The sequence below is a fragment of the Aquila chrysaetos genome, chromosome 3 (genome assembly GCF_900496995.4).
Source record: "Aquila chrysaetos chrysaetos chromosome 3, bAquChr1.4, whole genome shotgun sequence".
Taxonomy (NCBI): Eukaryota; Metazoa; Chordata; class Aves; order Accipitriformes; family Accipitridae; genus Aquila; species Aquila chrysaetos.
The window spans coordinates 5455482-5478545 of record NC_044006.1 but is presented as its reverse complement, the minus strand read 5'-3'; the positions used below and the strand labels follow the sequence as shown (position 1 = coordinate 5478545).

At 39.3% G+C, this 23064-nt stretch overlaps 1 protein-coding gene across 2 annotated transcripts in view; it reads left to right on the top strand.

Moving 5' to 3' along the window:
* Positions 1-1129: 1129 nt before the first annotated feature.
* Positions 1130-23064, top strand: part of EDN3 (endothelin 3) — a 35104-nt gene continuing 13169 nt past the window's right edge. Inside the window, exons 1-5 of one of the 2 annotated variants that reach the window (XM_030007685.1) lie at positions 1133-1552; positions 1985-2234; positions 14954-15118; positions 15644-15748; positions 16635-18397. In XM_030007685.1, coding sequence (XP_029863545.1) covers positions 1501-1552; positions 1985-2234; positions 14954-15118; positions 15644-15716 — 540 coding nt within the window. In that variant the 5' untranslated portion in view covers positions 1133-1500 and the 3' untranslated portion in view covers positions 15717-15748; positions 16635-18397. Of the gene's footprint in view, positions 1553-1984; positions 2235-14953; positions 15119-15643; positions 15749-16634; positions 18398-23064 lie in introns of those variants that run through there. The other variant, XM_030007686.2, reaches the window with a different exon arrangement.

Sequence of the window (23064 nt, the reverse complement as noted above, 5' to 3'; positions counted from 1 at the left end):
CACAAAACCGTGCAAAACAAAAGCAACTTAAGTTTCCACAGAGAGCCATGGTCTCAGCAAAACTTGAGAAAAAGGAACTTTTTAGCTCTTACCCTGTCTTTGATGACCACTGTGCTTTTGTTATTAGCTGGGAACATGGTCAACTAAAGTTCTCCCAGAAAACTCTCAATCTTTAGAAACTGACAAAAGGCGAGGTTTGACAAACTGACAAAACATGACACCTTAATGAGTATTTTTGGTAAGTGTTGTTACTGAATAGTCCACACCAGAAGCTGGAATCGGGGGCAGGGCTGGAGAAGAATGTGATGCAGTAGAGAATGGCATTCCTCCTTCGGATAACATAACCTGAGTGATCCTGCAACTAGTTTTCTACTCACAAAACAGATTTTAGTCAGTACGTCAAATTGGCATGATACATAAAAGCAATTTTGGCAGCAGCTCTTTCTGTTAGTACTGAAACATTCTTAAATAAAACATCGTGTTTTGGTTTAAAATATCCACGACTAAATTTGCTAACCTTTCTCCATGTACTACCTATGTCATATGTTTCCTATAACAGGATATATTACACATACTACTGTAAGAAAAGCTATAGCCAATTCCCTTAAACCCTTACCTATTATCACTTAAGAGCTGATATTAGGATAGCAAATGGGGCCACACGCAGGGGTGTTTTTCTAGGCACAAGTGTCAAATATTTCAGGCAATACGAAATCCCCTTTTACCTTAAATTTTGCACTCTAGGTAGGTTTATGGGCAAAGAGGCGTTCATCATTAACTGGGGGAAAAGAAAGCGTTAATGAATTGGTGACTTAATCTGACCTGGGAGATCACTGGCAGAGTCGCGGAAAAAAAAAAGCCCCAAACAATTCCCAAATCTGTAGCCCAGATTTGGGCCAAAACTCTGCGTTTTTACGGCACGCGCAAGCCCCTGTCCTCTTGGAATTACACACAGCACACCAGGATCAGCTCGTTTCAGAGCGATGAACTCAGACCAGCATTAGGAGTAACTACAAGGCCGCGCCTCCCGTTCCCGGGGAGGATGTGCTGCTTTATCCCTGCCTTTTACCTGCCGGGGTGGGAAGCGGGGGGCGGCCAGGGGCGGGGAGCGCGGCCCGCGCCCGCCCCCGGCCCGCGCCCCGGGGGAGGCAGGCAGCTGTCCGCGGGTGGGAGGCGTCTGCAGCTGGAAAACAGCAGCTCCGGTTTCTGATCAGATTTGGGGGTGGGGTGGGAGGTGTGTGTGGGAAAAGCCAAGCGATGGGTCTTCCCTTCTTTTGACAACACTCTCCCCCTCAGGACTAAGGCTGCGCTGGAGGAAAAGAACTGCGAGGGAGAACCACGAATCACACCTCCGTGTGGGAACTAACTCCGGGGAGCAGCGTGTGCCGCCAGCCCCAGGATATTCCCTGCCTCCAACCTGAAGTGATTCCTCCTGGAAAGGTTCAGTCGCCCCTGCAGTTCACCTTTGCCTGCAGTTAACGAGCGTGCAATTTGGGTTTAATGGAGCTGGGTTTATTGTTCCTCTTTGGACTTACAATTACGTCGACTGCAGGTAACGTGAATTTCTTTCTTTCTTTGCCACTTCCACGCATGCACACAAAGAAAGGCTGGGTTTGTTTGTTTGTTTTTTGGGGTTTTTTTTTTTCTCCTTCCAAAAGGCTGTAAGCAATAGCCCACTCCGATGCGTGGTAAATAACTAGACGCCAAAGGGGTCACTTGGCCGTACGTAGGTTTAAACCAAAAACACTCCCTAGCGATGCACCGCCCGCCTGCGGGGGCTACGGGGTGCACCCCAGCACGCTGCAGTACATATAAACACAACGGTGCTTTTAACAGCCCTGAAACTTCTCCGGGACCGGTGATGGTTCGGCTCCTGTTACAAAAGGCCCTGGGGGAGGGGGGTCCTCCCCGGGCGGGGGGGCAGGGGCGCTGGGCTGGCGCGGGGAGAGCTGAGCGCTGCTTTTGCCTTCTTCTCGCCGTGCAGGGTCCGCGCTGCCCCGGCCTCGCTCCCTGCCGCTGCCGGCCGGCGGCGAGCCGCGCTCGGCGGCGCTGGGGCAGAAGGAGCGAGAGGAGAGCGAAGCGGCGGCGGCGGCGGCGGCTCCGGCCGGCGGCAGGGCCAAGGTGGACGGCGGGGGGCTGCGGCGCCGAGCCCGGCGCTGCACTTGCTACACCTACAAGGACAAGGAGTGCGTCTACTACTGCCACCTCGACATCATCTGGATCAACACCCCCGAGTGAGTGAGGGCGGGCGGGCGGGGGGGGACGCGAAATGGCGGGTCGGGATGCAAAGGGCGCGACCCTGGCGGGCAGGGGAAGGCCGGGGGGGGGGGGGTTCGCCCCCGGGGGACCCCCCAGGGAGAGCCCAGACGGGGCCGCCCCCCCCCCCACGCCGGGGTCAGGGCGGGACGCGAGGAGGCCGCCGTGCCCGCCAGGTAGCCCGGGTTCCGCTGCCGGGGCAGGCTCTGCCGGCGGGGCCTCCCGAGCCCCCGGGGAGCGGAGCGGAGCGGAGGCCGGTGGGGCGCGCCGCCCCCTCGCCGCCTTGACACCTGCCGGCCTTCTCCCGGGCGGAGGGACGGACGGACGCCGGCGAGGCAAAGGGAGCCTCGGGCGAGCGCCCGCGGTCCCAGCCGGCGCAGTGCGGGCCGCCCCCGGTACCCGCGCACAGGCGGGCGTCGGGGCCACGGCGGGACGCGCGTACCGTGCTGTGCGCAGCACGCGTGTGCTGCCTGTCGCCCGAGTGAGGTTAGTCACGGGCGAAAAAGGAGCTCTTCTGCAGGGGAAATCTGTTTCTAATAAACCACTCGCTGGGAAAGGAAGAATAGTGTGTGTGTGTGTGTGTGTGCACACTGTGCTGGTTTTGATAAAAATTTATGTGGAAAAATACTTTGACGTTAAAATAGTAATTTTTGAAAAACTCAATATACCAGATTTAAGATGGTTACAAAAGGACGTCTTTTACAACTATGTTTTATGGGAATGGCAAACAAAAGGTTTTGTTTCAGCTCATAATAAAAACAGTATTTGAAAACATGTCCCATGAATTGGAAATGCTGAGTTTCACACAGGTCAGTGGGGTGGAGCGCTTATGCAGAAAAACAGGGTCTGGTACTAACAGCACTTAATGAAAAGAAATCATCCAGGAAGAGTGACACTGTGCCTACATCCTAAAGGTTAGAGGCCTCCTTTTCCTACACCATTGTATATATCCTGTCTCTCTTGAGTAACTAAAACAGTCTTATGGATTTGTAAAGGTTTTCATAGGCTAATAGGTTTGAGTCCCGTAGCAACCACAGCAGTGAGTTCCTTAAAAAATAATCAGGAGATGAGATGAATCTAAAACCAGATTTCTTTTGGTGTACTTCAAGAATTAAAGATCTTTGGACTGTACGACTGTGAACTTCTATACACACCATCACGTGCTCCACTGACTACAGTTTGGGAACAGTTGTACTAACTCGGCTCTGCCTTTGAATCAATTGCAAAGCTTTTAATCAGATTAAAATAACAAAAGGAATAGAACATTAGAAAGTAGCAGTAAAATAGGTTAAGTCAAATGGGGTTTAGGGCGCTTCATTTGTAAATTCATGTGTGTCCTGGCTAGAGGCCATGTCTGATGACAAGTCTTTTGAACTTCTACCAACCTGTAAGTATCATGTATTCACACAAGTCACTCAATTCTTTGAGTTCCATACTTGCACTAATCCACCCCAGGATTACTTAGAATTATTTTAGCCAAATATTTATGACTCGGTATATTTAAGTCAGAGCTCAGCAGTGAAAACAGGGGAACGACATTCCTTTTCCCATACACACTGAATAAACAGAATTCTGCTAATTTTACCCCCCCCCCTTTTTTTTTTTAGGATATCCTGTTTTAAGTCTCCAGGAATTATAGTTTTTATTCCAGTGGGAAAAGTATATAGTGTGCATTAATTCAGTGATGCGGAGAATTTTCTCCTACCTGGAAGTTTTGTACAAACATCACCAAAGAACAAAAAATAGAGCATAAAGATATATAACATTTTCATTATACCTATAGCACGAGCAATGAAGTATGTATAATAATCCAAATATTAAACATTTGGGGCTATAAGTCTCTGCTTTCTTAACTGAAGTCAGTTGTACATAAAATAACAGCAAATCTCTCAGATATGTAAAGTCTGCCCCCACTGTCCAGTGTATAGGTTAGCCTGTAATGATTTGACCTGACATCTAGGAAGTTCTGATTCTTATCACACTTAATTTTAATGCCATGTGACTGGACGTTTCTGTGGAAGCGACAGAATGAATGTATTCAATTTCAATATTCAATTTGAATATTAAATAATCACATAGAATGATATGTTTTAGCTACTGTGCTCCAAAGACATGAACCTGTATAACCTAATAACGCTGTTGGAACTAGGTTAATCAGGATGCTAGGGGCCCTCTGGGCGTTGATAAATAGTGAGTGGATAATGGTGGGAAGTAGGGGAATTAGTCCAGTAGGAACTAAATTTTCTGGAACCTGAAGTGCTCATTAAAATTGGAGAATGGAGGTCCTCTCAAAGTTGGCTGGCTGCAGCATCTAGAGAGTGGTGTACTTTGGCTGGAAGAGCCAGGTGTCTGAACTGGGCTGCTTTGCTGTCCTGCTCCTCTACCTGTTTCTTGAGACTTGCCTGGTCTGAGCCAGCAAGGTAAGCGATGAAAGGAAAAGATCTGTTTACAGGTGAGGTAGATGTACAAATCTCCCTCTAAGCTGAAAGAACACAATCTCAATTCTCAAAGTCCTAGGATTCTTCCTAGGAATGCTTCTGTATATGAGGGCAGAGGTAGTCACTGAAATAAGCATGTACGGGGATATTAGACATTTTGGACCACATTCAGTGCAACAGAAGCAGGATTAAGATTTCATGTCACACGTCTGAATGAACAGGCGCTAATTCTGGCCTGGTGTCCTACGTGGAACAATGTCACAGTAAGTCAAAAGGTACTTCTGGAAGTGAATGAGAGAAATCAGGCCTGCTTGGGCAATTTAGTATCCCAAGAAAGTTATGCTACTTCTTTTAAATGGAAGTAACCACTGGATCTGTACAGACTGGCTGTTTGTAAATGGGGCTTTTATGTTGCTCTTGTACGGATGTCATTGAAAGTTTTTGTATTTACTAAAAATTTGGCTCAAATGCAACTTTGAGGACCATACACAATAGGAGGCCAGAAAGATGGTGTTAAAGATTGGGGAAGTTTTTCTGACATCTGCTGATTCTGATCTTTTTCCTGCTTATGTACTTAGCACATCTTTTTTGGTTTTATTTCCTACATCAAACACTATAATTGCTTTTTATTATTTTCTTATTTCCCCTGACTTATGTCCTTCACTTTATTATTTCTTATTTCTGTCACAAATTCCTTAATGTTTTCTGTTTCCAGGTTACTCTCTTCTCCATACTTCAAAGACAAACTTTACCTCCTCCTCTGGTTTCTTCCCCTTGCATTTCTCAACAGAAGATGCCCTTAAGCATTGTTGTAATATATTCAAAACAAATCTTGGTCATGGCCTCTTCTTTTCTGGAAAAGTGGTTAAAGTTTTTACTAAAACTGTTGGAGGCGGAGTGATGATAGAAGGTCTATTTCTATCCTTGCTGAGAAACCACTTAGCTCAGCAGGGTGACAGCTGTAGAAAAGCACAAAATTGCAGAATATGTAGCCTCTGACTCTCTGCAGCTATTGCCAATTAAATGAGAAATTATGTCTGCACATGCTTGAGTATTGCTTTATACTTGCCCGTGAACCACTGCTGTTAGTCCAGACCACTAAGCGCACCAGTGTTATTTTGACATAGTGAGTCTTTTATGCTGGGAGCAGTGAGAGCCTTAAGTAGAAAAGAAGATGACCTAAAGAAAGTCAGGTAAGTCAGAATAGAATAATGGAATTATATGGTGTAGACAAAGGTTGCATAACAAAGATAATTAAAAGCTGGTAAATTGTTCTCACTGATAAGATTGATTACTCAGGAATTAGTTTGCAATGTGTTTTTTTGTCAAGTGATTAATTATGCTTATCTTGATCTATAGCTACACACATATTTTAAAGAAGAAAGAATGAATTGTCTTTTAAACAGTACCCACTGATGTAATACAGCCACAACCTGATGCTTAATTCTGTAAGTTAAAGAAGAAAATATAGGCAAGACTTCTAGATCTGCACTTCTTCAAAGAGGTCCAATATTTCCGTATGAACTGAGCTTGTGCATCAGACAGCAAAATGTGGTTCAATTAATGACATTAATGTTGCTGCGTGAAGCTTTAGAGGTGCTCAGAATGATTAGTGAAAAATTAAAAGGTGACAGCTGTAAGAAGGTGATACTATCATGAGGACAAAATATCAGATACTCAAGCAGTCTTCAGTTCTGAAATAAAAGCATAATGAGAATTTATGGCAATAATCCAGACGCTTTCAAAGGAGAATAGTGTAGATCCACAATGGTAAAGTTATTTCCTCACTCAAACTAAGCACCAAAAATAATCATTTCTTGAAGTGTCTAAATCAAAGCAAAAGTGTTTTTTTTTTTTCTGGATGACATGGCTTATTTCAGTATTTGCTATTATGCTCAAGAGGAGTAACTGAATGAAATCTGTGACCATGTTACAAAGACCACCTTACATGATGATCTATGAGTTCTGTCTGCCAATTACATGAATTTCTGAATCAGTAGAATTGAATGGACAAAGTGAAAGGAAGAATTTGATCTAACATTTTTGTGTTTGTGGCTCTGATCCTCTGTACTTACACGTGTTCTGTTTCCTCAGTGGAAGGACAAGGGCATGCACTGACTTGTAGTCTGTTGCTTTGCTCTGTGGGATATATTGGTAGAGGATGTGGTGAGTGTTTCACAGTGTGTGGTTACATAGTGACACTACAATGAAGTGGTGTTTTGTCACTTTATTAAAGAAGAAATTTGTTTCTGTAACATATGCAAGTCAGATATTCCCAAGTGGCCATCAAAATTTAGCACTAGGTTGACTCCAGATAGTTCCCCTGTAGAAAGCTGTTCTGACCTAATGTGACCACCTGTTGGGGTGAGAAAGGCTCTTCATACACTTTCATTTTTTTGGTCTTTCCTGAAAGAGCTGAGAAATAGAGTCTGTTAGGGGTCCAGGACTTGTCAGAAGCTAAACAGACAACAGCAGCTGATTCCACATACCATCAGCTCTCTCTACAGTTATAAGTTAATGATCTTTGCTCACTACTGGCTTAGGTCACCATCAGAAAATCAACTTAGAATGGAAACAGTTTGTACCCTATCATCGCTTCACTCATAGTTTTGCTCATATATAGAGAGGAAGTGATGTCCTGGGATGTTGTTACAGAAGAGAAGACTTAAGACAACCAGTTGGATACTCTTGTTCTAACTGTATGCTCTGCTGGCTAACTTTTCCTTCATAACATCTTTTTGTTACATGCATCTCATTGATGATTGAATTTTGTTGAACAGAAGCCCACATAATTTAAAATGCTTTTCATCTTTATGGATCTTAAGTGGTATTATAAAGTATTACAGTTACCCATTTTTTGAGGATTATCTTCAGCATTAGGTAAGTATAGATGATGTCCTGTATATTACTGGAAATAAAATTACACAGCTAAAGATTTCTTGTTCAGCAAAACAATTAAGCATGTGCTTATAATCTTAATAGATCAGACTGAAAATATCTGCTAGCCAAAGACATGATGATAAAACAGTGGCTGTAAGCCAGGCAGTTCAAATAAGGAAGCTGATCTGTCGGTTAAACAGTGCGCGTGGTTAACCATCAGAACCAAGTACCAAAAGTGAACTAATGAATCTGCTGTTGAGTTGATTTTATTTTTCTGAATGAAGTTTGCCCTGCATTTTGCAGACTTTTCACTGAAATCTAGTTGTCTTACATGTGTGGATGTTACTAAGATTAGACTACATATACGCGCACTGTATGTCCTAATGTAGCCTGAATATTGAAGGATAAAAAGAAAAATCTTAACAAGGTAGTAACAATTGAAATAACTAAAGCTGTAGAATCTATGGTCATACTCACTGGTAGAAAAAATACCAGGTATAAAGCAGATAATCTTCCTTATCTCCACCAATTCCTTTTAACTTTTTCTTTTTTTTTTTTTTTTTTTAATTACAATTTTTTTGTGAAAATTTAAATGACGGATTGTAAATATCTCTAATCCTAAAAACTGGAGAATCTTTGGTGTTAAAAAGCTGCACAGATCTTCACATCAAATGGAGAGTATTTCAAATAGATTTATTGAACACAGTAACAGGCTTCTGCTGTTATTGTTATGTTTTATCACTGACAAACTGATTTGATTTTTAGGCCTGTTACTCAAACACAGTTATTCTTGCATATTTACATCATCACACTTCCAGTGTCTTACTGTCTGAAACGTGCACAGCTTGCATGCCCTCCACAGTCTAAAAGTAGAATATATCCTCTTAGTCCTCCTGTAAAGCTTATTTACAGTACTCATAGTATTGATGTTTTAACAGCAGTATTCTTGGAAAGACTTGAAATGATTTGGCTTTGCAGACTAAAATCCCATGTCACTGCAGGAGCTGGCCCTGCAGAAGATGGGGTCAGGGATGACACACACTAGTAGCCAGTGCTTTGAAATTTCACTATTGCTGCTCATGTTGGTCTAATTCTAAGAGTAAACAGTCTTGAGGGCTGTCAAACCACAGTCACTTTCATCAGTCTTAAATTGTAACACCATGTGTTTATTTTCCCCCAGGTTTTTGTTTTATTTGTTTTTAAACCAGCAGTGGATTTTGAACTATACACACTGTGGAGAGGGGAAGAAACATGCATTAGAGTGTGCGTTCTTTGTGTGCACTGGTATGGTGGCTTCAGAAGCTAGCAATAGGTACTCTGAATTTTAGTTTGAAAAAGCTACGATTTAACACTTAATTTGATTCTTCCTTTCATCCATATTTTCCAGCTGCTCTGCCTTTTGGGATTTACCTCAGTGTATTTGTGTTAGAACCAGCCCACTTACTAGTAATATTCCCTGCCAGTCAGAGAAAGAAAGGAATAATGGGAGTTTGGGCCTCAGAGACAGAAAATGCTGCGTGGGATTTTATTTATTTAAACTAACAATCACATACCTTGCCACAAAACTGGGTGCAGATTAGGATTGGTATGAGGTACTGAAGGATATGAGCAGTGTTGTTTTGAAAGAGGTATTTCTGTGAAACAAGAGCTCAGTTTATGAGGTCAGGTGAGCTCTACCCAGCCTCTCAGGGTATTTGGGGTGTTAATGGAAAAATACCACCCCTTTCCCCCACTTGCTTCATATTGCTTACCTCAAGAAACATACCCGAGCTTTTTACTCAACAACTCAGATATTTTTCTGATCATATTTGAAACAGAAAATACATAACATCCTTTTGACAGCTACAGGAGGAGGACGACTAGTGATAAAAACCCTTCAGATTTTCTCACAGTACTTAACCTGGGTGCTGTGAAGTCCCAGTAGGAGGGAAATCAAAGAACTCACGTGGTCAGGGAAACTGGATGATGAAGCAGATGTGTGCAATCCTTAGCTTATTACCTAAGTTAGCTATAACTAATTAACTATAACTAACCTGGGGTCCTCACAAATTAGCAAGTACTACTTAAAGAATAAGACTGAAAAAAAAAAAAAGTGAAGGTTAAACCAAATCTAGTAAAATCATAGAGGTACGTCTTTTTGGATAACAGTAGCCTATTATGTATCTAGGAACACTGACTGCTACTAAATTGAGGATGTTGAAAATAAAGGTGTGGCTATAAAGGATAAAAGTTTGTTTCCCCTGAAAATAATTTGAACAGCAAAAAGCTACTCGGAAAAAGTACAGCTTCTGTGAACGGAGCATGTGGTTAGGAGGACAGAAGACCAAGAAGTCAGGCACTTCTTTGAAGAAGATGTTTTACTTCTTAAATGATGATGATGAGAAGGAAGGGATAATATGGGAGGTACACCTATTGTGAACTACTCTGTTAGAAAATACGCCTGTTACAGAAAGAGTTGGAGCCAACTTTCAGAGCAGCCACTGATCTCTTCATCTACAGAGCTACACAATATTACTGCAATAGCTTTATATGAAAGTATACACAGAAATATCGGTTATTTCCCCCAAGCATCTTTCATTCTGGAGACATTTTGTTTCACTTGGAGGATGTTAAATTGTGCTTCCTTTCCATGTTCTTTGTTCTCAGTGGTCCTGACAGGGATCTCACACATTTTAAGATTGGCTGAAAACACTGGAGACTGCTGGGAGCCTTGCTGGCCTGGGTGTCTGCCAGAAAATATATTGCTGAATACTGAAATCACAGCATCTAAGATGATTGCTGCAACCCCCTCATCCCTTTGTTTTGGCTGAAACTCTCAAGTGCCCTGGAGGTATCTACTGTGTTTAAGTGGCTGGGAAAGTACAAAATAATAGCAGCTCATAGGTCAATAATAATATAGCATGAGAAACTCAGCCACATGTTATAAAAATTAAAATAAACCAATTGGATTTTTCTGCCTGAATTCTGAATGTTCACTATAGTATGAATGAGGGACAGCAGGACTTGGGCAAATCATACTTCCCAGTTAGACTTGAAGGTAGTAGTCATTCAATGGGGAGGTTTTTTTCTGTGGGAAATTTTCACTGATATCACTGGTTCCAAATGGCTGTTTCATTATTACTCAGTACTTCTTGTCTTTTTCAACAAATAAATGCCTATCTCTGTTAACTTAATGGCAAAAACTTGCTTCAAGAGCTAGCTAACTTTTAGGGGGAGAGCTTATATGACTGTTTTGTGGACACAAAGTACAGAAATAATCTAGATTATTTCAGCATCTGAGTATCCAATCTGCATATCTATACTTTTTTCTTTAAAAATTCTAGGAGAAACATTGGCTGACCTAAAGATTGCTGTGTTCCTTCCATTGCAGAAGTCAAAAGTGTGTTTCAAGTGACAAGAGCACACTGTGCTTTGATTAGCTTTGTGCTGCTCTATATTATACACAGAATTATCTTCAGATAACAGATCTGTTGCACTGACTAATCATAATTTCATCATATGGATAATTCCAGGTACTGGAGAGTTGTGTTAGCATCTTCTTTTTTTTTGCATATAGAATAAAGAACAAATAGCTTATACTGAAGAAGAAACTATTTCCTTAAACTCAGACCTTCTGTAATTTAGAAAGTGCTTTAAAACTGAGCATGCAGACTTTTATGCACCCACTCCCTGGCTGCAGTAATCATATTGGTAACTGAACTCTACGAAAGAGGGTCACTTCCACATAAATCTCAGGTTTGTATGTTGCCACATAGATACCAATTCAAAGTGGTACCTTGGAAAGGCTGATCCAGAATTGCATAGGTTTGCTTGTTCTCCACGTTGTAGAGAAGAAAGGCATAACGGACATAGTACACATTAGCTCTTAAATATGTGGAAACCCATTTCACTGCTTCAGGAGAATTTTGTTTTCCTAAAGGAAGAAATGATGCACACTGAGTTAAAAGGTCAGAAATTCAAAATTTCTTGTGAAATGTAAATGTTAAAACATTTTAAAAATCTGTGGGTTTTGCATAGAAATTTCCCAAAGGTTTGTAAATGGCTCTTAGCCAGTACTTTGGCCAGGGACCTGGTCATAACTGCAAGGAACACAGTGTAAGGGAACTGGTGGGTTCAGGATCCACAGAAGTCTAGCAGATGGCTAGCCAACAAATCTGCCTCTGCCTAGTTCAGCTGCTCCTCATCTTCACTGTGGAGACACAAACTGCCCTGTGTATACTAAAGTCAGCAAGGTTTGACTAAAGGAAACAGATGCCTCACCTGAAATGGAAAGCAAAGAGACTTCCTAGCAACACAAATGCTTGGTGACAATTACATGTTGACAATAATTCCCATTTAGCATGTAGAAACTGTGAATAATAATTTGTTAATCACATGTAACAATCTAAGATTAAGCATGCTGCTAGGCAAATGCTTCTGATGCTGGTTCAACTGAATCTCTTCAGCATCTCCTCTCACTTCTGAAGTGCTGAGAAAGAGGCATGAACTAACTTGAAATACTAACATTTTCAGCTGCTGGAATGATGACCGTACACACACTAACGTTTGCTTAAATGTTGTGATTTATGAGTTGCCTCAGAGTAACTGACAGGCAAGAAAACATCTATATTTTTTAATTCTTTCTGAATACTGCTGGAAAGACTCTGGGTTGCTATTGAAATTTATCTGGTTTGGGTTTGAATTTTTGGATTAGAAATCAAAACCAGGCATATTGGGAGAATTATTACATTTCCATCTCTGATTGGCAAGTCTGCACATTAGCTTACATAAAAATTTTTGCTTGGGCGTTCTAGTTAAAATTCTTACAGTTGAAAATGTCATTGCATTGGCATGTATTTCTGGACCACTGAGAATAAAGTGGTCTTGAATACATTTTCCAAGCTATGAAGCATACTCGTATAAGCATTATCAGTTTCATAGAACGTAAGGCACTTCATTGGAAAGATCAGAAGCAGTATCTAAAATATCAGTCTCCTCCTTTGCCTAGGGCTGTGATTCATGGTTCTTATCACTCGTAATTATACTATATTCTCCACCCCTGTCTGTTTGCTGGAATTTACTGTCTCTTAGGAAAGACAGCAGACTGGTAATGGGCCCATTCCTCAATCACTGTAGTTCAGATACTGATGTATTAAGATAAAATTGAAGTTGATGACAATTCTAGTTGGTCCATTAATTTGCAAACTGCAGCAACTAAGGAATAAAATGCATGCCCTTCTTCTTCTCTGGCTATTCAGGCAGAACCTCTGACACAGGGTGAACCGCAGGTCAGTCCCACAGAGATTCTGATATAGAGAATTAGAGTAAGAAAAAACAGTATCATATTTTGGAAAAGTGGACTTTTTAACAAGGAACCACTTTAAATAATGAGAATAACATACACAGTATTTTATATTTTGTTAGCACAATGTGGGATGATGTCTGCAAAAGCTGTAAAAAGCTGCTTTATCTCCCTGGCAAGCTATCTGCCATGAAATAGGGGGTTCACGTTTGGCTAGACAAAGCAAAATTCATCTTTTCATTTCAGCCTAAATCTGAGCAGGAAGTTGAACAACAGAATTTTACCAGTTTTCAGAGGGTTCGCCACTTAAAAATACAGGAATTTCTTCCTGTTCCTGTCTCTAAATACCAGCCGTTACTTCATAAAACCCACGAATGTATAATAAATATGACTATACAGCAATTACTTATGTCAGAATTTACATATATTAGCTATTTAGCGTTCATTATTGTGAAGTAGACAGCAGTATAGAATTACTAATACTCTTCAATTATAAAATGGGACTCACCCCTAATCCTGAAGACAACAAAAAGCTTTTAAAATGTCTGTTTATGAAGGGGGCCAAAATCAAGTCCTGAAGTCTTTTAGGACTAATATGCATATTCTTGGTCTCTCCCAGTGTCTAGACATAGCCATAGAATGAAAGAAGTAGCATGTGCTGGAGAAAGACCATCTCATGGTCTCTGACACACAGAAATACTGCTTGTGATTTTCTATCTTTCAGTATGATTTTATGATAAATCTATGTATGACAGGTATGCTCTGGTTAAGGCTGTGAAAGATGAGATGCACTGTTACAAGCTCATATGTACTATAAGTGCAAAGGTTTGAAGAAATGATTTGCATCAACAGTACTGATGTTACATCAAAATTATTGCAGAGATTAGGAAACTAATGTTTCTGAACCCTTCAGCCCATCGTAAGTGTGGGAAACTGGAAAATTTACAGCTTTCTAATTAATAGCCTAATGATGCTTTTATGAAAGCAAATGAAAAAAGTCCAACTATGTGAAGTTAGTGGTTCCAAACTGATTATTCAGGCTTTGTTCTGTACCCTGTCTGTAACCCTTCTAGATCTATTCTTACTTCTTCTCCCCTGCCTTTTTTTTTCTCCTCCACTCCTCTCTCTTGCTTTTGAACATGAGATGCTCTTCAGATTTTTAGTGTTTGTGGATTTGTGGGTTGCTTAGCCCATCCCTCAGGTACACAGAAACTGCTATGGGTCTCCAGAAGTTCCATGTGGTGTACATCTGCTATCGATTGAGATTCTTTAACAACTTGTAGGAGAATAATTTATGACATCAGTCTAAGCTAGCCAATGCTTTTTGGGGATGTTAGCAAGCAGTGATGAAGCATGTCCTTTTCTGATAATATTGACTATAACCCATGAAAGAACAAAGCATGCCGGACTGCAGGGAAACAAAGAGAACTACCTCTTACTGTTTCCTGGTGTGCTGTGGTACAGAATATGATCTCTCGTAGAAAAGTAGTAGTAGATACATATGAGGAAGATTATCTAGCTGTTTCTCACATTTATAACTCCGTGGGTCATGTTCCAAACACGATGCAGTAAATGAATCATGCTGACAGTTTTCTCCATTTCTCAGTGATAAAATTAATGGCAAATTAGGCTCTGAATCATGAAGATGACAACAACGACATGATGTTACTTATCTAGTGGAAATCAGCACAGCTCCTTTGTCACTTCATACCAGCTATGGCACATAACAAATTTTGTGCTGTTGTGGGGGGTAACCAACACAATAAAGGAATAAGCAGTAAAATAAGCAATAACCTGGGGATGTATTTTTATCAGCTGTTAGGTAATCAAATTTTTTTTAGATAGCCAATGTAGTTGCCAATTAATTCTGCCATTTAAGCTAATTGTCTGCTACTTTATAACTTTGTGAAAGCCTGAGTTGATGGAGCAGAAGTTGTCATCTGTTACAGGGAGAACTTCTTACATAAGCATAGGGTTTGATTTTTGTGCTGCTATTTATTGCTTTGCATCAATAGATCTATTTTCTAAAACAGAAAAAATATGGAATATAATTTTAATTGGCTCCTAAAATATACAATATTTGTGATTCTCACAACAGGAGGACTGTGCCATATGGGCTGTCTAACCACAGAGGCAGTTTTAGAGGCAAAAGGTCTACAGGCCAGATTCAAAGTACCTTCCAGTCTTCATTTCGGTGTTCTTGTTTGGATGCTCATGACAAACAGTGTATGCAGTTTTGCAGAAGAATGCAAGACAGAAGAAGGTGAGTATCTTTTCTTAATATTGCAAACTGTCTACACAATTTGACTGTTTTATGGAGAGAAATTAATCAAGTTGCACGTATCAGATGAACCCGATTAACAAATATGTTGATTTTAAATAAAATTCTCATCTCCAGTTGTGGTGGGTTAGCCCTGGCCAGCAGCCAAGCACTTACACAGCTGCTTGTTCACTTCCCCCTTAAGTGGGACAGGGGAGTGAATAGGAAGAGCAAAGCAAGAAAACTCATGTGTCACAATCAGGAGAGTTTAATGGGTGAAGGAAACAGGCCAGACCCAGTACAGCACGGCTTTGAATGTTCTTTTTGCTGTTTCTTTTTATGATGTGGTATTTTTGAAACAGCAGAGCTCCTGTCCTGGTCGGGGCATGCTTAATATTGCATTATTTTTAGAATGTTTTAAGTTTTATCTAGTTTAATGAAGAGTATGACATTGTCATTTTATGAATGGCTCTGTAAGGGTAATTGGTGAGAACACAGTGACAAATTTAGAAAATCTCTCTTCCCCAGAAATCATGGATCAATGAAAAAGACAGAGGAGAAAGACCAATGCAGGGAAGAGGAACACAATTTCATTCAGTAGCACAGAGAGTTTGGAGGATTCTGAACAGTCAGGTATGCTACAGATGTTTGATGTTGAAAAGAAATATTAATTTTCCATAAATTTTCTTTGTATTTGCAGAACTCTGAATTCTTTCAACTGAATATTATCACTTCCGGTTAAATAAGGGCAGTATTGGGACCATGATTTGTTTTGTTTTTTTTTTTTTTTTTTTAATTTATTTTTTAAAATAACTTCTAGTACACACAGAACTACTACAACCTTCCTCATGCTGATATAGCTCCTTCAAAAGTTGGATTCTTTGGCTAGAAGCCAATACATATTTTGGCAACAGTCCACCCCCCCCCTTTTTTTTTTTTTTTTTTTTTTAAGGCAAGGGCTGTTCCTGTCTATCATCTTTTTGCTCATTTAGCACTGCAACAACTTAAGCTACATGTCCCAGTGCAGTGCTTCAGCAAAACTTAAATTGTCAAGGTAAAGAAACAGAACAGACTTTGTGGAAAAGGTATTTGGAGGGAAAAATAAATCTACTTTAGATGTCAGATATAAAGAGGTTACTGTGACCTAGTAGTGAGTTTCAAAAAGTTCCAGTTCCAAATCTACCCTTAATACTATTGCTACATATGAAATGCAAAATGATGTCAGGATAAGCAAATACTTGTAGTTCTGGGTAAAATGAAGCAGCCATTAGAACAAGAAAAGTTAAAAAAAAAAAAAAGTTATCACACCATTACCCAAAATTTTTAGCTATGAAGGCAAGCACTTGGATTAGAAGTCCCCAAGCTGAATTTATTGCTATGACTATTTGATCAGAGCTAATTAGACAGCTGCGTAGCATTCACTCTGTGTACACATAATCAGGGAGATAAACCATAGTTCTATCAGGTAATAGGGAGTTAGTTCTGAATAATTAAGCAGTTTGTTTTGGTTTTTTTAAAGCTTTAACATTCATTTGCTGAAGCTCAGAAGCAAGAACTTAAACTACAACTCTCCCTTGAGATGCACAAACTTGACGCTTCAGTCTGATGCCAGTGGAGAATTCAGCAGTATGCAACACTTTCATTTCAACAATGCCACTTTGAGGGCATGTGAACCTGTATGAAGAAGCTTTCTCCCACGCTCCCCTCGCAAGAGTCTCAGTAAAGGATAATCTTTATCATGTAACCTGGCAGGGAATGTATCACTATCGAAGAAAAATTCAAAGACAGATCCAAACTTCAGCAACATAAAGTTTCAGGAAACATTTTTCTGTGAGATTTAAAAAAGTACAATGGAAACATACTGTTCCACTTACTGCGTGCTATGTGTCTGAAGAATCCATCCATAGCTTTATACAGGCAACTGTAATTGGAGAATGTGATCAGTTAGAGAGAGATTGCCTATACATGAGTTCTCATTAAGAATAAACAGATGCAAAATATTTCTCTTGTTAATGTATGCAAGCCTGAATCATCGTATTGTAACTTCATGACAGATGTTTAAATGACAGTTATCTATGCAGAATAAATATGAATGGCTAATATAAATATTATTATAAACTATAGCAAGTTAAGAGTATACATTGAGTATTCAGTAGATTACCTAATTTAGGCACAAATTATTCCTGCACTTCAAAGTTCCATTCAAAAACATTTACAGTGATTATTTAAGGATGCACTGTAGTTGATGAACAGAACTCCGATTATTCATCCCAAAGAATTTCCTAAAGATGAAAGGGTAGGACTGTGGAACTTCAAATGAAACTTCATACAATCAGAGTAACTTACTGTACTAGACCATTTGCTATTCTAAGCCCCTACATACATTATCATCCCCAGTACGTACATTCATCTTTGCTAGTACTATAAATCACATTTTTATCTCTTCATTGAAACATCATCACTGAATAACTTGGAAACTTGGCAATAAGGATTATATCCAACCCTGGACATTTTTCAATGTAAATGATTTCTTCAGAAATTATGGACTTTTTTTTGATAGGAGGATGTAAGAGTAAGCTAGGAAAAAGAGTAACTTTTGCAAATCCTGTTCTATACTATTTAAAAAGAAAGGGAGGAAATCCCTTACTTGTGACATTACAGATATTTTTTTGGTTTGACTGACCTTTATGCAGACTTTCCCCGGGGCACATAGGTTAAACTACAACCCAATGACATTAAATTATATTTTATCAGAAGAAAGATGGAGACCAAAAGAAAAATGAAAATAAATTAACAGTAAAAATGGTTATATAGGCTTAAAATGATGGTAATAGACTTTGTTTGAAACAAGAAAGGAAGGTCTTTGCCAAGATATATATGATATATTTTATATATATGTGGATATATTTCATAAATAAATTATTATAGTTATAAAATTAAATATATCTTTCAGTTACTGCATTTGTATCAGTTTCTTACTTGCTGTACAAATGATTTTGTACATTCATAGAAAATAGATTATTTATTGTATAAAAACACTTCACATACTATTTTTCCATAATTTTTAAAAGACACTGTATAGTTTTGGGTTTTTTAAAAAATAATCAAGCTTTGTTATGAAGAATGCTTAATGTTCATTTATAACCACTAACTGGAATTTCCCCCCCCACTCCGAATGTATATGCCCAGGTCATACAAAAACTTGCGTTCTTCAAGAGATTGATAGTTCTCCTAACAGTTTGAGAATTGAATATGAAAACATAATAAAAAATTCTTTGATAATAATTATGCATAAAAGTTACATTACAATTTTGTGTCCCTTTTGTTATAAACGTAACCCTCATCTGGCCTAATTTGTATCCTGGGACAAACGAGGAGTTAATGGTCATTTGGACTGTGAGTTCTTTTTGTGAACAATGTTCACTGACTTCAGCTTCAGTCATTATATTTTTTTTTTTTCCCCTGGCATTGCAAGCACATCCCAGTGCTAACAAGGCTGTCAGTGCCTCCTCAACTGATACAATTCAGCATGATTCAGCATAAAATGAATATTTGCAGAAATTAGAAATAAATGTTCTTTCAACACGTAACATTAGCATAGTTAGGTGTAATGCAGAATTACTCTTGGTCTGGGATATTATTTTGAGGACACTTGTGTTTACTTTTGTAACAACAAATTAGGTCTGGTTCTTACTCTATTCCATGTAAAACCATTTATATATACAACTCTGCTCTAATTCTGTCAGAGTTGCATAGCTGTCATTCTAGTTCCCATTAATAGAAGTTCAGTTTTCAGTTGTTAATAGCAGTAAGAACAATAAATGATCGAAAGTCTAGAAAACAATGTAGAAGGGATGTTTGGAAGAATTTCAGTTTTTTACCCTACAAAGGAAAAGGAAGAGAGATGTGAATGCAGTTGTCAAATGCAAATGGCTGTGACGGAGAGGAAAGCAGTATTTTGTTCCCTGTATTCCCAGAAGGAAGTACAAGAAGCAGGGGGCTTACATCACAGCAAAGCCATTCAGGTAAACATATCAGCAAGAATGGTTAAGTGCCATAAAGACAACGGTCTCCATCACCACCTCCAACTCTTACTCCTTGGCTATGCCTTGTGAAAGGCATAGGCTTTGATGTCAGAGTCTAAGAGGGCCGTCAAAGCTGTGTGAAAGGGGCTATGTCTTCCTACAGAGTTAGGTGACTATTCCCTGAGCAGAGCTCATGTCTCGTTTCCTGTACATCAGAGTAAATGGCTCCTTGCTTGCTGTGCCAGCTTTTGGGGATACCATTCTTTTGCTGCTAGTTCTTCCCACATACTATAAGATATTTGTAAAACCTGGGAGTCAAGTTCTTCTGTAGATCCTTCTCCTGTTATGTCAATATAGGTATGACAAAATAAGGCATGTAGGAGGAAAAGAAACTGATTTTTAGTTGACTTCACCAGGCAAGATGTTTCATTTTTATAAGGAAATCTACACAAATTAAAATAGAACCCTGATTTATTCATTTAATTATCCTCACCCTTAGTAAGGGTTCTTTGTAACACACTGAAGTCTACCAGATACATGAGTGGGAGAAGGTGATACATTTTTAAGGTTATTTTTTCATACAGGCAGAAGTAATTTTCTCTTGGCTAAACTGTGACTTAAATCATTTCTCATCTGCTTTAGAAATGTAGTAAATCATATTTACTATATCCTCCAACTATTTATTAAATACAGCAGAACTGAATTGTATTTTCTGCATAATAAAACATGAAACTGCTGGCATGATGTGCCAGCAGAGACTGAATGAAAATGGTTTTGACAGTTGGTTTTAAAATCCCCAAGTTTGACATCTAAGCCTTTCTCTCTCATGAAACACAACTGAGCAAAAAGAGCTTTTAAGAATTTCTCTTGCTACAAGAAAAGAATGCAAGTGTTACATGCACTATAATACTCTTTTTATAATGACCAAAAGAAATGGTGGCCACAATTCTGGGATGTGTTCTTACCAGATCCACCCTGAATACTTTTAGATACCTAGCACTCAAGCCTGAAAGATGTTCCCACTGGCAGCATCTAGCATCTTTCACACATACTCAAGGTGTTGCTTTTAGGAGTTGGTTTTCAGAACAGCTAGGCAAAAATAACTCTGATGTGAAAGATTGCTGAGGATGATCATGGCAATTTGGTTCAAGGTGATTTAAGAAGACAAAATTGTGTGTCTTGATAAAAGTAAAATGCAGGCTAACATAAGTAAGAATGAATAATGTAGCTAGAAGTTATTGTTAGAAAAGGAACAAATTCTAGCCATATGAACATTAAATATTTAAATCCACAGCTTGAAATCTATTGGAATAGTAATCAAGCAAAATTGTAAACAGATGAGATTGGAAACAACATCTGTTTTCACTACTAGAGTTTTACAATGGAAAAGATATACATACAGCCTGATCTGGAGAGCTTTTTGCTACAAAGAAATGTCAGGATTGAGAGACTTAAAATACATTAAGCAAGTTAAACAAAGCATACTGAACTCTGTTTACCTTGCAGTAGTATCTTGCCAAACTTTGTTTAAAAGCTTATTTTAAAAAGCATTTTGACTTCCAAGACTTTCAGAAGTGCTTTAGAAGACAGGCGTGCCTTGATTTGTACTCCAAATGTATCTCTGTAGCTGAGTGACCCATGCTGACAGTGGCACAGCTAAGCTTCAACAGAGGTTTGGGATGAGGTTCAAGTCTCGGCTCTTGTTCTGCCGTGGAAAACACCTCACTGAATCCTTGGGCTTTTACTGGCTTTTAGCCTAGAGTCACACCAGTATCCACATTGAACACCCCTCCCCACATCCAGGTCTTCTAGCTTAGTTCTCTCATTGTATTTCAATACGATCCTTATCCATTTTATAACAGACCAGGTTGCTAGTCATTTCCTGTATGCACTGCTTTTAGAAATGAGGTAGATACGTAAGCCTATCTAAAAACTCCTTCTGCACCTCTGTGTTTCTTTAGGCATCTAAACATCTTTACCATGTGCTATCATTCGTTCATCAGTAAATGGATACCTTGACTCAAACTTCTGCAGATGTCTCGATCAACATAAATGGAATTGTAATGACTTGCAAGCACTGAAGTTCTAGCCACTTAACAATAAGTTGATTAGAAGTCTTTAACATTCAAACTCCATTTTTCCTATGAATATTTTAAAATCCTATATGGACACGATCATTTAGACACTAAACGGCCAGTATGTTAAACAATGAAATAATCTTAGAGAAGATGAGAGTTCCCTTTTTACTGGTTATAATGGATATTCCATTAGAAAACAAATCACATTGATTAACCAGTCATTTCTGTTAAAGCTGTTTCTCAGAGTGTGAACCAGCTCTCCCTTAAGTTAGCGAGTGTTTATGCATTTCATAAATGGTAATTTTGCCATACTTTTTTGGAATTATTTGTTCTATTGCAATCAGTTAAAGAATTTTCATTTTTATTTTCATGGTTCATTTTGATTGAGCCATCTTATTTTTATAATTACTCCCCCCCCCCCCCCCCCAAAGAATTTACTAAACAATTCAGAAATGCTTCAGTGTCTCCCTATATTTCTCTCTGGTGTTCCAGGCCTGGCAATCTGTATTGCTCAAGAGATCAGCTGCTTTTGCTTACCAGTGCGGGCCCTTAGCTATGCAAATACTTTCACTGCAGATGTGAAGAGGGTTGGAGCCTTTTGTCATTAAAAAATAAATGTGCAAATATTGTAGCAATATAATATATATATTGAATGGCTAGTGGATTAGGTGAACTACATTAACAGAGTAAAGCAGGTGTAAAAATCAAAGCCCAGAGGCTCTTTTAGAAGATTCCTGGAACTATGCATGTATTTATGCAATTCTGATGCCATTAAGATGCAGTTCCCCAAATAGATGTTTTTTAAACCTGTACTTTGTTCCCCTGTATCTACCACAGAAAAGAATTCCATTAATTTCACAATGAAGCCAGTTTAAAGCTCCTTCTGGTGTCAATTTGGACAGTCATGGGTCAGCTAAGGGTCATGTTTTCAGTGTTTTTAAGACACTACAATTAAGAACCAGATTGAACCTAAGTATTTGAATTCTTAAATGTAAGACCTTTATTTATACAAATCTGATCATGAATTAAAACATTCAAAACACCTGTGCCAGAACCTGAGGTTTGTCTTTGATTAACATTCTTTCTTTAAGCAGAGTTCCAAAGAGATTGGATAATTTAACTCTGTATTTGGAGGAGCACAGAAAAAAAAGAAAGCTTAAGGAGAGGAAATCCTGAATTATAGTTCAATAACCCCTGAATCATAGTTCTGATTCTGCTAATATCTCCTTACGGGATCTTGGGCAAATTACTTAGGCTTTTATTGCATACACTAACACAAGAGCAAGACCAAAGGTAAGGTCCATGTTAAGATCCCTACAGGCCCAGCCCTAAGCCATGTTTCTCTCCAAATAACAATTTTACTTGTAAGTTCTCTGGTCATCTTGGAGAGCATGTGAATGGTCAGTGTCTTCTGGTGGAACTGTCACTGTACCTCTTTGACCATTTTCAAGGAATTGGTCGCCTGTTGCCTACTGGAAAAAAAAAAAAAAAAAAAAAGTCTACAAAACACTACCATACTGTATGCAGAGTAGCATGCACACATGAAACCAAGTGTTTGGTTCTGGTGGTGATTCAGAGCAGAACTAAGGCATATAGAAGGTTTGAATAGCTGTTTCCTTTGGTTATGGCTGCCTGTACATTCAGGTATATATTGGTTGTCCTGAAACATTTTTGGTATTGCTTTGGCTGGTTGGTTCGAGTCCTCCTGCATGCTGTCAACCAGGAGGGTTAGAAACATTTTTAAAGGAAAGCTGACATGTTATTACCACTATCTTAATTGAGGAACTGTAGTATTAGGTAGAAACCTAAAGAAAACTAAGCAAAGGGCATGAGGTATTTGATTAGC